We start from the raw sequence: 15,036 nt of genomic DNA on the forward strand, positions 1-15,036 counted from the left end.
GTTATTCCTGATTTCATTTTCTTGAATTCCATTTACATTTCTTTTATAAGTAAGATCAGTCTGGCAATGACATAAATGATGGATTGGGGATGGCAGTAGGAATATTTGTTAGGAAACTATTATAAAGTTCATATGAATGGCAGTGGAGAGGGGAAATTAGCTTCTTGAGGGCAGGAACACTGGGCTTTGTCTCTGCCCTTAGTGCCTAGCATAGTGCTTCTCAAAAGAAATGATCTCCTAGGTCCCTTCAAGCTGTGACAATTCTGTAATTCGTATACATTAAAGCATCAGGTCCTATGAAATACTGATTTTAAAATTATTTTTATTTTTTATTTATGGAATAAAACAAGCATTTCCATAAAATAGTATAATAAAGAAGATGATTGCACATGAAACTGTGAATCTGTAATGTACAACTTGCTATTCCTTTTAAATTATAAAGTTATCATGTAAATTTGGAAATATTGATTTGAGAAAATAAAATACAACACCTTTTAGCCCAAGAATCATATTGCTCATGCGACAAGTGATGAAGTCTATAGGAGAGGTGGGTCAGAGTGACCTGAGAGATTCAAGGAGTTGGGGATCATTTCTAGCTGGTCAATGTGTTCATGAAGGGGATCTGAGTATTAAAGGCAGTGGAAGGATAATGTTAAAAGAGATACGGGTCAGAATAATATGGATTTAGAGCTAGTTGGAGCCTTCAAAGTCATTTAGTTCAGTTCCTTCATTTAACATGAGTAAACTAAGAAGGGAGTAGTCTATGAAGGACAGCATGGACAGAGTCATGGGTGAAGGAGACAACAGAGGAGTCCTGTACTTTTGTCAACAAAAAATTCATGAAAGAGAGAATTTCTGATATTTTAATTGTCAACTAATTCTTCTGCAGCTAAACAAAACAGAAACTAACAATCAGTGAATAAGTATTAAATGCCTAATGTGTTCCAGGCATATATAGAGAGATATAAATGAAAGGAATAAAACCACTCCTACTCTCTAGATGCTTACATTCATAGTGCTTATATAGGGAATTTTATCATAGAAGATTATTTTAATATTTTTTGGAGGGGAGCTTTTCTTTTAAGATGTAGCTCAGACATCATCTCCTGTATGAAATCTTTCCTAATCCCCCTGGCTGCTAGTGCCTTCCCTCCTAAAAGACTTTGTACATCCCTACTTTGTATATATTTACATTGATCAACTTTATGCTTATGCTGTATGTGTTTTTATCTGTACTTATTTGTCTCCCTTAGTAGGACATATATGCCTTGTGAGAGGATTGCTTCTTTCTTTCTTTCTTTTTTTTTTTTTTTGGTATTTATAGAGCGCAGAGCACAGTACTTGGAACATAGTAGGAGCTTAATAAGTATTTGATGGTCAGTTTCATAAACTATGATTTGGAAGAACATTGTTCTCTCGAAAGATGACAGCTCAAGAGAAGATACAATTCCTTTTACCCTACAAGACGATTCTCTTTTCAACATAATTTCTCATTCTACAAGCTAGCATAAGAGCAACAGCAGTCACAATGAACATTTATATAGTGCTCACTGTGTGTCAGGCACTGAGAAGTGCTTAACAATCATCTCATTTAATACTCTTGGAGGTAGGTGCTATTATTATCCTCGTTTTTTTAAATTTCTCACAACATATTGCAAAAAAAATCATTTAAACATTTTTAAAAAAAAATTTGACTTCCAAATTCTCTTTCTTCCTCTAACCCCTCCCTCACCCATTGAAAAGGAAAGCAATTTAGTATCAATTATACATTTGAAATCATGCAAAATATATTTCCTTATTAGTCATGTTGCAAAAGAAATACAGACAAAAAAAAAACCCCAACAACAAAAACCCAATGAAAGTAAAAAAATATTGTTTGATCTACATTCAGACTACATCAGTTCTTTTTCTGAGGATGGATAGCTTTTTTCTTCATGAGTCCTTCAGAATTGTTTTAGATCATTGGATTGCTGCAAATAGCTAAGTCATTTACAGTTGATCATTATACAATATTGCTGTTACAGTGTATAATGTTCTCTTAGTCTGCTCATTTCACTTTGCATCAGTTCACATGAGTCTTTCTAGGTTTTTCGGAAATCAGCCTGTTCATCATTTCTTATGGCATAATAGTACTTCATCACAATCATATGCCACTTATTTATTCAGCTGTGCCCCATTTGATGAACATCCTCTCAATTTCCAATTCTTTGACACCACAAAGAGAGCTGCCATAAATATTTCTCTACATATAGGTCCTTTTTTAAAACAATCTCTTGGGGAATATAGACTTAGTAGCAGTATGGCTGGGTCAAAGGATGTGCACAATTTGACATCCCTTTGGACATGGTTTCAGATTGTTCTCCAGAATATTTAGATCAGTTCACAACTCTGCCAGTACTCCATTAGTGTCCCAATTTTCCCATATCTTCCCAACATTTGCCATTTTCCTTTTCTGTTATGTTAGTCAGTTTGAGGTGGTACCTCAGAGTTGTTTTAATTTTCATTTCAGAAATCAGTAATGAGGGCATTTTTTCATATGACTGTTCATTGCTTTGATTTCTTCTTAAAACTGCCTGCTCCTATCATTTGACTGTTTATCATATGGAGAGTGATTTGTAGTCTTATAAATTTGACTCAGTTCTCTGTTATCCTCAATTACACTGTATGTTGGTGTGTGTAAGAAGTTAGCCTCACTAAGGCATTGCTATACATTTACAAGTTCAGCTGGTGATGAATTTAATATACATTTTTCTATATATTTTAAAGCAGTAGAATTTTTAATATTTATTCTGTATGTATTATATATAAGTACTTATTTCTTTTATTGCAATGTAATTTCCTTGGGAGCAGAAACTCTTTCTTTTTATTTGAATCCATAGCACCTAGCCTAGTGTCTGGTACATACTTAATAAAGCTTTGTTCAATGAATGATATCATGACATATGATTGGTGGAGTACAGATGTAATTGATGATGAGATTACATCATTGTGGGAAAACCTGGCCTGTCTTTGCCATGTCATACGGACGTTTTGTCTTTTTAGTCTCCTCTATAAATGCATAGGAATGATCTGCTTTAATTGGGCATCAGGGCAATTGCTGTAGCTTGGCATTCCCCTCTGTGGCTTTGTGAGTATTGTCATTTTTAGAAGGCTTCATCCTGAATCTAACATACATCAAATAAAATAGCCATTTGCACATATATGGTAGAAGAGAAAAGAGAACTGATTGTACATGAAAGTGAAGATCCCTATTAGATATAGCTTGTGGGGTTTTTTTTTTACTTTTTTTTTAAATGATCCATACTATTTGTAAACTCCATCCTTTTCCTTACTAAACATTTTACAAAGTGAATTTATTCAGTAAATTGAGGGTATCTTAAGTTACCATTTCTCTCCACTTAGAACATATTTTTGTTAGCTGAGATGGTTTAAGTCAACTTTTAGCCTCTTTGTTGCATTGGTTAAATTTCTTCTGTTCTTCAGTTGTGTCTGTGTCTTCATGACTCCATTTGGAATTTTCTTGGTAAAGATCCTGGTATGGTTTGCTATTTCTTTCTCCAGCTCATTTTACAGATGAGGAAACTGAGGCAAACAGAGTCAAGTGTCTTGGTGAAGGTCACACAGCTAGTTAATATGTGAGGCCACATTTCAACCCAAGTCTTCTTGACTCCAGGCCCAGCGCTTTATCCACTGCACCATCTACCTGTTCCTTAAATTTCTTTATGTATACTAAATTTCGAAGGAAATACCATTCATTTGGGGCTTAAAATACTGAGAACTGAGTCATTGATTTTTCTATGTGAACAATTATGTATAATGTTTGAAGCAGTAGATGGGTTCTATTTTTGTTGTTTCAAGGAGTAGGATATATAGAAAGTTAAGAAATCAGTGCTAAAAATACACATGGTGGTAGATTAAAATTGTTTTGCACCAAAAAAAATTATTTGAATCTTGAGAAACTAATATATTACCTTGTTGCATCTTCCATCCAAGTGAATCAAGACAGTTAATTCTACCGTGTTTTGGTAAGATGCTCTGATCAGACATTTCTGCTACCCCTAAGAATTTTAGCTGGAAGCAGTGCCAACTCTAAAGGGCTGGAGATAACCAGTTATTCCATCTCATGGGGAGGCATTTACTCCTCAGAAATCAGTGATCCTACACATCAGAGCTTAATTTTGGTTTTCTTTGGTGGATTGTCAAAACTTAAGAAAGTGCACATGATGCATATTCAAAGTGTCTGTGCCTGTTTTTTTTTCCTCTTAAAGAGAATGGTTGTTAAACATTTACCAGCATACCCCTGCATTGTACTGTGAACACTGCCCAGCAGGAGTGGAGTAAGAGGGTCATCTCCTGGCTGGAGGCATCGTGACCATGTAGGGTGACAAGAGCAGCCGCAGCTGCAACAGACACATATAATGCTTTAAGGTTTGCAAAGTGCTTCACATCTCTTATCTCAGCTTAGCCTCGGGATGCTATTGCTAGAGCTGTTTCTGAATCCACACCCAAGTATGAAAAGAGGACCTGTGTCCATGATGGAGCCATAACTCGCATGGGGCTGACATAGGGTTTGGGGTGCCCTGCCTGGCCCTCAGCCAGCCCATAATTTCTATGTGATGCCCCTCTTAGTCCCTATTATCTACCCCATCTTTCCTGAGATTTTCAGTTGTTTTTCAGTCATGTCCAACTCTCTATGATCCCATTTGGGGTTTTCTTGGCAGATACTGGAGTGGTTTGCTATTTCCTTCTCCAGCTCATTTTGTAGATGAGGAAACTGAGGCAGACAGGGTCAAGTGACTTGCCAGTGTTTGAGGCTGGATTTGAACTCAGGAAGATGAGTCTTCCTGACTCCAGGCTGGGTGTTTGACCATTAGTTCATTACTACTCCTTTCCAACTTTTTTTTCCTATGTTGTCTCTTTCTCCAGGGCTATTAGGATCCTAGGAAACCTAGGCCTTAGGTGTCAAAGAGACCTCAAAGACCTTCCAATCCAATCCCTTCATTTTATAGATGAAGAAACCATGGCCCAAGGAAATCAAATAACTCACCCAAAGTAGCAAGCATTAAAGTCAGGATTTGAATCCAGGCCATCTTTTCTTCCACACTCCATAGGAAATCATGGTTGTACCATCATAGGATTGTCCTCTGTGCCTCCTTCCCACCTCCAAATTGTTTTTGCCCCAGAAGGAAACATTCCAAGTTAAACTGTGGATCACTGCCTCCTGCCATGGGGGCCCTCTCTGAAAACAGAAATGTTTATTTTTTTAAGTTGTTTAAATCATAGTTAATGCTTCACTTATTCATACTTCTTTGAAAAGTAATCTTTGAGATATATAAGCCTCCCACATAGAGCCTGGTACTTTCATATTTCCATTTGCTTCTTGAAAAAAGTTTTGCTTTCATCTGATATATTTGTCAGAAGTGGTCATTTTTCCTGTGGTTTTATACAAGCCACAAACAGAGTGCTTGTTTACTTTTTCCTGTGACAGCCTTGTCTATAACTACTTTGGGGACCAAGAGGTGGAATTTATATATTTCTTAAAAAAATAGATGAAACTTTTTGACCTAGAAGAGAGCTATTATTCAAGTATATCTCTTGTTATTAAGTGGATCATAGATCTAGAAGTGGGGAAGACTTTAGAGGCCCAGAATCTGGGCCAGGCCCCGTAATTCACAAACGAGGCTAGCCTCCAGAGCCCGTACTCTTTCCATTATGTCATGCTTTATCTCCCCAGAGTTACTCGTTTTTAGCCACTATCAATTAATGCTGCTTATAATAGCTAACATTTATAACAGCATCTCCGTGCCAGGGCCTGTGCTAAACACTTTGTAGTTATTATCCTCCTGGATCCTCACACCAGCCTTTGGAGGTAGGTGCCGTTATGAGCTCCATTTTACAGTGGAGGAAACCGAGGCAAACAGAGATTAAGTGACTTGCTCAGATCATACAAGTAAATGTCTGAGGTCGTATTTGAATTCCGGTCTTCCTGATTCCAGGCCCTCTGCTCTACCCATTGCGCTTCTAGATGTCCAATTTTTTAAAAAAAATGATGCTTTTAAAATTATTGTCTCTTCTAAGCCTTATTTCTTCCTGTCTCCAAGTAGAGCCCTGCTTTGTATAAAGCAAAATAAGGCCACACGTTGTCTTGCCATGTCTAGGATCACATCTCTCCCAAGGCTTCTGGAATCAAGATTGGTCATTATGTTGCTCAGAGTTCTGCATCATTAGTTTGGTTTTTTTTAACTTTTTTTTCAATGAACAAAAATCCTCCTTCTATCAGTTTTTAAAAATGAAAATTCCAAAGGAATACATGATAGTTACATAGATCAGTGTACAGGCAGTTATTGCTTTATGTAAATTCGTATTTTTCAAATTTGACTTGATACAGAATTCTGAAAGAAATTTGCATTTTGAAAAACACCTTTATTAACTTACCTGTACAGTACAGTGCTGTCTACTCTTATCCCTTGGCTCTGCAGCCTTACCCCTCTGCCTTCCCCTCAAACTCTAAACAGTAACAACAACAAATAAACCCTTCAGATGACAGCAGAAAAATGGACATGTGGAGAAGAGTGGATGTTCAGAGAGGCCAGCCCCCCTCCCCACACTGTTGCCTAGTAGGAGTCTTGGCTTGAGAGCCAGGCACCAAGAGAGGATACCTTTGCTCCGCCAGCCTTCCTGTTTGTCTGGGTCCCCACTATATGTGCTGGAGTCTGTCCCCAGACCCCACATGTTCCTCTGTCTTAGCCCCCAGGTATCCTTGAGCATGTGCCTGCCCCCTCCTCTTCACAGACAGTTTGGAGGATCCCTAACCTTCCTCCCTCCCTCATTTCCTTCCCCACATCCATAGGCAAATTCTCATTACATAAAAATCACTTTAGTGGAGGTCTGTGGAACTGTGCACTTATGAAAAAGTGAGAACTCTCTGTATCATCTTCCCAACAGTTAGTCATTTGGCATTTTGTAGGTGCCTGTTAGGTACACATTATGTGATGCCCTGGGAACGTAAAGAAGATAAAAACCCCCAAATATCAAAACCCACTCTTTGTTTTTACGGAACTCCCAGTCTAATGAGGGAAACAATTGTCTACAAACAAGATATATCTATATAGACACACACACCTAATACATACATATATATATATATATATATATATATATATATATATACACACACACATATACATAACATAAATATACATGCAGGTATTTGTGCATGTATACATGTATGTGTGTATGTATGCATGTATGTATGTGTACCACAGGATAAATTGGGTGGAGGATGGCCTCAGAAGGAAGACATTACAATTAATGAGGACTGGGAAAGATTTTTTGCAAAATATGAAACTTTAACTGAGACTTGGGAGTTAGCCAGGGAAGACAGGAGGTCAAGATGAGGAGGGAAGAGTGTCCAGGGATGAGGCAAAGTGAAAACTTGAGATGTTGGGGGATGGATGGTGGGTTGTACATGAGGAACAAAAGAGGCTAGTGTCAGTGTTGTTGAATAGTGGGAATCCAGTAAAGTGTAAGAAAAATGGGAAGTATAGGAAGGGACCAGGTCATGAAGGGCCTTGAATGTCTGAGGAAGTTTGTGTGTCAGTTTGGGGATGGAGAGAATGTCTCCTCATGGACGTCCACTCAAGTGTTATTTCTAAAGGGCTTTAAGGTTTGCCTTTCTTCTACTTTTTCTCACCTAGAATTTTAGACATCTTGCCTTAGCTTGAGGGAACCCTTTAAATTTTTTATGACTTTGTGAATGTCTGATATCTGAACCCAATTAAGCAAAGTGCAGGGAAGACACAGCGTGAATGTCAAAGCAGGGTCTAGAATGGCAGAATATTTGGTAGATGCCTTCCTATCAAGTGGGCATCACATTTGCATAGCATTTTATACTCTTTTAAGCATTTTCACACATATATTCTCATTTGTTCCTCTCTACAGTATTTGATAAAGATACTGATTATCAAGACTTCTTGCACCCAGAAGATAAAATGTTATGGTTGTTAGAAGGCTAGCTTAGTTAGTTAGGCTAGTTAGAAGCCAGGAAGATTATCAGGCTTGAGACCTGGTCGTATTGTTATCTGAACCATTCAGTGCTGTAGACAACTGTCTGAAACTAGATTACAGAAGAATTGCTCATTTGCATTGTTAGAAGGAATAGTGTTTTCTGCACTGGTGAGGGTAAAAAAGTGTGTGTGTGTGTGTGTGTGTGTGTGTGTGTGTGTGAGAGTGTGTGTATGTATGTGTATTTGTGTGTGTGTATGTATTTGTATGTGTGTGTGTGAGAGCGCCTGTGTGTGCGTGTGTGCATCTGTGTGCGTGTGCACATGTGTGCATGTGTGTGTGCACATGCTAGTAACATTAACAGGAATGGAGATTAAGACCTACCAAGGTTAAATCATTTGGTCAAGGATACACAGGTCAGGACCAGAAGCCCAGAACCTGCCTGGGTTTACAAACCACTTTTAGATTTGCAAAATATTTTTTTGTAGATTGTCTTTATGAACAACCACCCCATGAGGGAAATATTTGAGTATGATTATCTCCCTTTTACAGATGAGGGTACCATAGCTACGACGTGTCTAGGTAGGGTTTGAACCCAGGACTCCCCTGACTCCCCTGTCTCTCTATTGTATCCTAGTGTCCCTCCTCACAAGTTGGCTCCTTATAGAGCCAGCTCACGTTGCTTTATGTAGAACACCCTTAAAAGAGGAGAGGGTGGAATATTAGGTGTATGTTATTGTTAATTACTGTCTCTGATGTACGTAATTTGAAAATTAATGTTGCTCTAATTATATTGATACAGTGAATAGTTATTCCCAGCATTTGAGTCAGATAAATTATGCCTGTCTGGATAAATTCATCTTGAAAGCCTTAAAGTGCTTAAGGAGTCAAGGGTACGCAGAAGCAAACCCTTTGTTCTGTGGTTAATTTAGTAGGAGTTAGCAAATGTAATTGATTTTAAGCACGTGGCATCAAGATGAGCATCCCCTCCAAGGAGAACTGGAGCTCTCTGTTCTCTCTTTCCTGATAGAAGTTTTAAATTTAAGAGAAATAGCTCACTAAATGTTACTTTCATAATGGAAGTTCAAGGGGTTGTAGGTAATATGGACTGGCTGGAGGTTCTTGACAAGGGCATTTGGGCTGGAAGCCAAAAGAAATTCCTTCTCCCTGTTCTTTATTAACTTTTCTCTGGTCTTTATTAATTCCCCCTCCTCTCTTTTTTCTGTCCTCTAGGAGTCATAGGATTTAGAGCTGGAAGAGATCTTTAAGATATTCTAGTCCGGAGTGGGGAACCTGAGGCCTTGCGGCCACAAGTGGCCCTTAAGGACCTCAACTGTGGCCCTTTGACTGATTCCAAACTTCACAGAACACTCGAGGGCCTAGAGAGCCACATGTGGCCTCAAGACCACAAGTTCCCTACTCCTAATCTAGTCTGTAGGTTCTCAAAGAGGGTGATACTGCCCCTTGGGGGGTACTGAAACAATGTGGGGGAGGCGGTAGTAGCCTTGGTGCAGTTGTGGGGCATTGAATAAAAATAAGGGGATTGTGGAAGCATAGGGAAAGGAGAGAAGATAAGAAAAGTTTGAAAAACCGTTCATACATGTTTCATCTATTTTCCAAATAATCACATGAAATGCAAGTTATAACCAGTCACTGGTCAAGTCTGCTGACAGGTCTTAACAAGCGAGGGTTGGCAGGCCAGTATGTTGTGCATTGTCAGGAAATCCAGCATGCATCGGCAGGAATTGGCATGTAATGACTTGTTTATAATAATATACTATATTGCTTACATGACACGATATTGCATCATCAAGATTTCAATGCGGGAAAAACCCCACAAATTTACAATAAATTATTAAATTTAAGATGTGTCGTTTAAAAAATATTTTACATTCTTTTGAAGTGCGCAAATTTTCAAAAAAACCTGGAAAGTAGATTTTCAGGGGGGCACTGAGTATTTTCTTTAAAAAGGGGGTGGTAGTCTAGATAAGTTTGGGAACTTCTGCTGCTAGTCCAACCCCTGCGTCTTATTTTACAAGTGAGGAAATTAAGTCCAAGAAAGAAAGTGCTTTGTCTAGTACTCAGATAGGTTTGGGATGAGAACCTCTACCTAAAAGATTCTAGACCCAGTAGTTTTTCCACCATACCAATGTTGTTTCGTGGATGTTCTCCAAAGTCCTGTTCATGGACCTCTTCTTTCCATATCCTCTTCTCATGGATTCAGTGATCATCTCTGTAGATGAATCCAAGTTTGTGATATCTAATCTTGACTTTTTTCCTGAGGTCCAAGTTTATCCTTATCCCTTGCTTTATGTCTTTCCAACACTTGAAATTCAGCATGTTTAAAACAGAACTTATCTTAACCCCACACAAGTTTCTGTCCCTGTTTCCTATTTTACTTATGATGACATAGTGGATAGACCTGGAGTCAGGAAAAACTGAGATCAAATCTGGCTTCAGACCTTATGACTATTGATAAGTGACCCTCAGCAAGTCACTTAACTTCCTTTTGCCTCAATTATTATATCTGTAAAATGAGCTGGAGAAGGAGATGGCAAACCACTGCAGTCTGCTGAGAAAACCCCAAATGAAGTCACAAAGAATTGGGCACAATTGAAATGACTGAAAAACAGCAAGTTGTTTGCCATTTCCTTCTCCAATTCATTTTACAAATAAGGAAACAGAGTTAAGTAACTTGCCCAGGATCACATAGCCAATGTCTGAGGCAGAATTTGAACTCAGGAACAGGAGTCTTCTTGATTCCAAGTCCAGTGCTCTATCCACTGTGTCACCTAGCTGCCTTCAGCCACAATGCCTCTGCTATTTTCTTCCTGAAGCTTTCCCTTCCTGACATTGTCCAGAATTTGCAGGGTAATAATAGGGAGGTCACTTAATCTTTTTGTGACTAGTCATGGCATAGTGAGCAGGTCACTCAATCTCTACCTTCTTCTTTATAAAATGGGGATTTGCACTACTGACCTCACAGGCTTGTAGTAGAATGCCCTGCGTGAACTGCAAAATGCTAAATAAATTTGAGCTACTTGCTATCTTGAAATGAAATTGCTTGGGGGGAGCTAGTGAGTTTTCTTTCTCTCCATGGAAGACTTTAGGAAAGGCTGGCTGACCGCCATGTTGTATTGAGAATTCCCCCACAGGGATGGTTTGGACAAACTGGTCACTGAAGTCACTTCAACTTGACAATTCTGTGATTCTGTGAACTCCAAAGTCCTGTCTATGTGAGGAATTATTCCTATTCCTTCACTCATTTGAGATGGTAAACTTCCTGAAAGTTCATGCCTTCTGGTGTTGTTGTTTTAGCCATGCATGACTCTTGGTGACCCCCTCTTGGCAAAGATACTGAAGTGATTTGTCATTTCCTTCTCTAGCTCATTTTACAGATGAGGAAACTGAGGCAAACAGAGTTAAATGACTTTCCCAGGGTCACACAGCTAGTGTCATAGATGGGATCTGGATGCAGTTCTTCCTGACCCTATCCACGGTGCCTCCTAGCTGCCCCACCTGCCATTTATTCAATGCTTTCAGATGTAGTAGATGCTCAAATGTCTGTTGAATGGCTGATTGTGATGTAGATGGTGAGTGATGTTTCTGACTTCAGCAACAATGGAATAGCTTGCAGCTAACATGGCATATTAAGATTTATGAAAGATTTTTCTTACAACCTGTTAAGTAGGTAATACAGTTATTATTCCCATTTTACAGATGGAGGACTGAAACTGAAGAAGATTGAATAAGTGACCTCAAGTCACATAGCTAGTGTCAATGCCAGGACTTAAACCCAAATCCTCTGACTTTTAAGATCAACACTTCTAATTATATTAGAATGTAGGTAGCTAGGTGGTTTAGTGAACAGAGCGCCAGGCCTGGAGTTAGCAAGACTGTTCAAATCCAACCTCAGACACTTACTAACCTTGTTCTCCCTTGGGCTCCAGTTTCTTTTCCCCTACAAATAAAGGGATTAAACTAGAACAGAGGTGTCCTACACACAGCCTGAGGGCCCACAGCATTCCCTTGTGCTGTCCAAACTCAGATTAAAATATAATTAACAAATGTTTAACAAAATAATGGAAATAAAAGGACTATAAAATCATTGATACTCCTTGACCTAGCCATACCACTACTAGGTCTATATCCCAAAGAGATAAAAAATAAAAATATGTATAAAAATATTTAAGCAGCTGTTTTTGTGGTGGCAAAGAATTGGCAATTGAGGGGAAGCCTTTCAGTTGGAGAATGGCCAAACAATTTGTTATATATGATTGTGATGGAATATTATTGTGCTAGAAGAAATGATAAGTAGAGTGCTCAGAAAAACCTGAAAAGACTTAACATGAACTGATGCAAAGTGAAATGAGCAGAACTAGAAGAACATTGTAACAGCAATATTGTATGATGTTCTACTGCGAAGAACTTAGCTATTCTCAGCAATGTTATGACGAAAGGTGCTGTCCATCTCTAGAGAATGAACTGATGGAGACTGAGTGCAGATCAAAGATACTTTTTCTTTCTTTATTGTTGGTTTTCTTTTGGTTTGTGTTTTCTTTTCACAGCATGACTTACATAGAAATGTTTTTTTGTATGACTGCACATGTTTAACATATGTCAAATTGCTTGCCTTCTCAGTAAGGGGGAAAGGAAGGGAGAAAGTGAAAGAATGTGGAACTCAAAATTTGAAGAAAAAATTGTTTTTACATGTAATTGGGGAAAAATAAAATATTAAATTAAAAAATGGAAATAATATAAAAGATAAACAATATTTTTGAAAATAGTCAATACATCATCTACAGGGATCCTTATATATGAATGAATTAGTGGCCCCGTCTTTATTTGAAGTCATTGAATTCGATGTCCTGTTTAAGGGACCTTCAGCACTAATAACCTGTGCTTTTAGATATAAGAGTTTTGAGACACACAACCTTGGAGAAGTCTAGTAGGATGAGAAAGGTTAGAGGACTCATTTTTACTTGACTTCAACCCTGTTTGTTTTAAGTGAACATATTTCTGGGTACAAGGGAAAGCTGTTGCTTAGTGGAAAGGCCACTTAGGAAGACCTGGGTTTGTATCTTGGCTCTCCTCCATGCAAATTGTGGGATGTTGTACAACTTATGGTTCTCTATGCTTTGTTCTCCTTGTGTATAACCTGGAAATAATTCTGGCCACATCTGACACCAAAGAGTTGGTGTGAGGATGAAATGAGAGAATATGTGTCATTTGTTAAGACTAAAGTGTTATTTTTGAGGTCAGTTATGGACCACCTCTAGAATTCTAGTCCACAAGTGGTCTAATGTTCCCAGCTGTGAATAGTGAAAAAAATTCATAAATTGTCTTTCTGTTAATATTTTAATCCCTTAAGCTAATTGCTAATATAAGCAGTATTTTGTGGCTATCATGCTTTAACACAGGAAATTATTAAATGAGTCTGGCTTATCTGGGGTGAAATAGAGACTTGTAAACATCATACAAAATTTCATTATTAGTGGCCATTAATATTCCGTAATTAGGGCACAATATATTAGTGAAGCAAACAATTAGCTTGTTAGAAGTGTAAGTGGAGGCTAATTTTGAATTTTCTAAGTATTATTCTCTGCTTTGGACATTAAGCATTCATTCATTAGTCCTGACATATGTCTTGGTGTTCCTGTATGAATCTGTTCACATGTGACTTGGTCTGATGTTTGTCTTAGAATAGTAACGGCAGCTATCTCAGACTTTTGGAGTGTTTTTAGGTCTGTAAAGCCCGTAGCTTGTGACTAATCTTTCAGGTAGGTAAAAATAAGTAGTTATTCCACTTTATATCTGGGGAAACTGAGGCCATTTAAGATTACATGACTTGTCTGTGGTCACATGGGGCAGGTAGATGGTGCAGTGGTTAGAATCCTGGGCCTGAAGTCTTGAGGACCTGAGTTCAAATCCAACCCCAGATACTTACTATCTGTATGACCCTGGGTAATTCACTGCCTCAGTTTCCTCATCTGTAAAATGATCTATAGAAGGAAATAGCAAACCCCACTAGTATTTTTGCCAAGAAAACCCCAGATGGGGTCACAAAGAGTTAGACATGACTGAAAAACAACAGCTGTGGTCACATAACCAGTATGTGTCTGGGGCAGGATTCAAACCCAAGGGTCTTGTTACTTCAAGTCTAGCGTTTTATCCACCATCCCATACTGTGTTTTGTTATGGTTAGCAACTCAACCTGAAACTAGCCGTGTCTTAAAAACGATCAAACTAGAGACTGTCAAGGAGAGACGGATTGTTTATTTAGCCAGTGTTGACCCTTAATATGTTGTAGGATACTTGGCTGGACACTGTATACAGAGAAGTATAATACAATCATTTCTAGAGGATCATGGGATCTAAGAGTTAAAGCTGGAATGAGTCCCAGAGGACATCTGTTCCAACCCTCTCCTTTTATAGATGAGGAAACTGAGATCTAGGGCGGTTCAATGATTGCCCTTGGTCATGTCTGTAGTGAGCGTCAGAGGGCAGATTTGAACCCAGGCCTTCTTTCTGGAGCCAGAGACCTTTTCCTCTTTTGCTACTTTGGAGGAAGATTCCTTTTGGCTGGGGTGATCCAAAAGTCCTTCACGGAAGAGGTAGCCCTGGAAAATCATGGGGAAAAATGATTATTCCAATGTCATTCAGCAAGCATATTTTAAACTTATGCACCAGGCACCCATGGTGGCTCCTGAGGAAACAAAGGCTAAACAAAGAAACCAAAAAAGGAATAATCTAAGAGAAGACCACTGCCCTCAAGGGAACTGGCGAAGCAACAGAAATCACCATGTCTCTTGTTTCTGAATGCAGGTCCTAGCAACGGGATTAAGCGGCCTCTACTCTTCTTTGCCTACAAAACTTGAGGAGAAGGGTGATGAATGGCACTGCCTTCTGAAGGATGACTGGTTACTTCTGCCTTCTCTGGTCCAGTTCATGAATTCCCTGGAGTTTTGCAATGCAGTCATACAGGTACTGGAAAGAAGCAACCATCATAATGAAATGTGACCTTGATCTAGG

The 15,036-nt window shown here is 38.7% G+C and overlaps 1 protein-coding gene across 10 annotated transcripts in view; it reads left to right on the forward strand.

The window, feature by feature from the left end:
* The window catches only part of FHIP1A (FHF complex subunit HOOK interacting protein 1A), a 368,975-nt gene that overhangs the window by 231,546 nt on the left and 122,393 nt on the right, over positions 1 to 15,036 (forward strand). For 9 of the 10 annotated variants that reach the window (XM_072621249.1, XM_072621248.1, XM_072621243.1 and 6 more), the window contains one exon: positions 14,830 to 14,988. The exons of the other annotated variant lie outside the window; for it this stretch is intronic. In XM_072621249.1, the coding sequence (XP_072477350.1) occupies positions 14,830 to 14,988 (159 nt within the window). The remainder of the gene's footprint in view (positions 1 to 14,829; positions 14,989 to 15,036) is intronic. 10 annotated transcript variants of the gene reach the window in all.

This window comes from Notamacropus eugenii, chromosome 6, assembly GCF_028372415.1.
Source record: "Notamacropus eugenii isolate mMacEug1 chromosome 6, mMacEug1.pri_v2, whole genome shotgun sequence".
Taxonomy (NCBI): Eukaryota; Metazoa; Chordata; class Mammalia; order Diprotodontia; family Macropodidae; genus Notamacropus; species Notamacropus eugenii.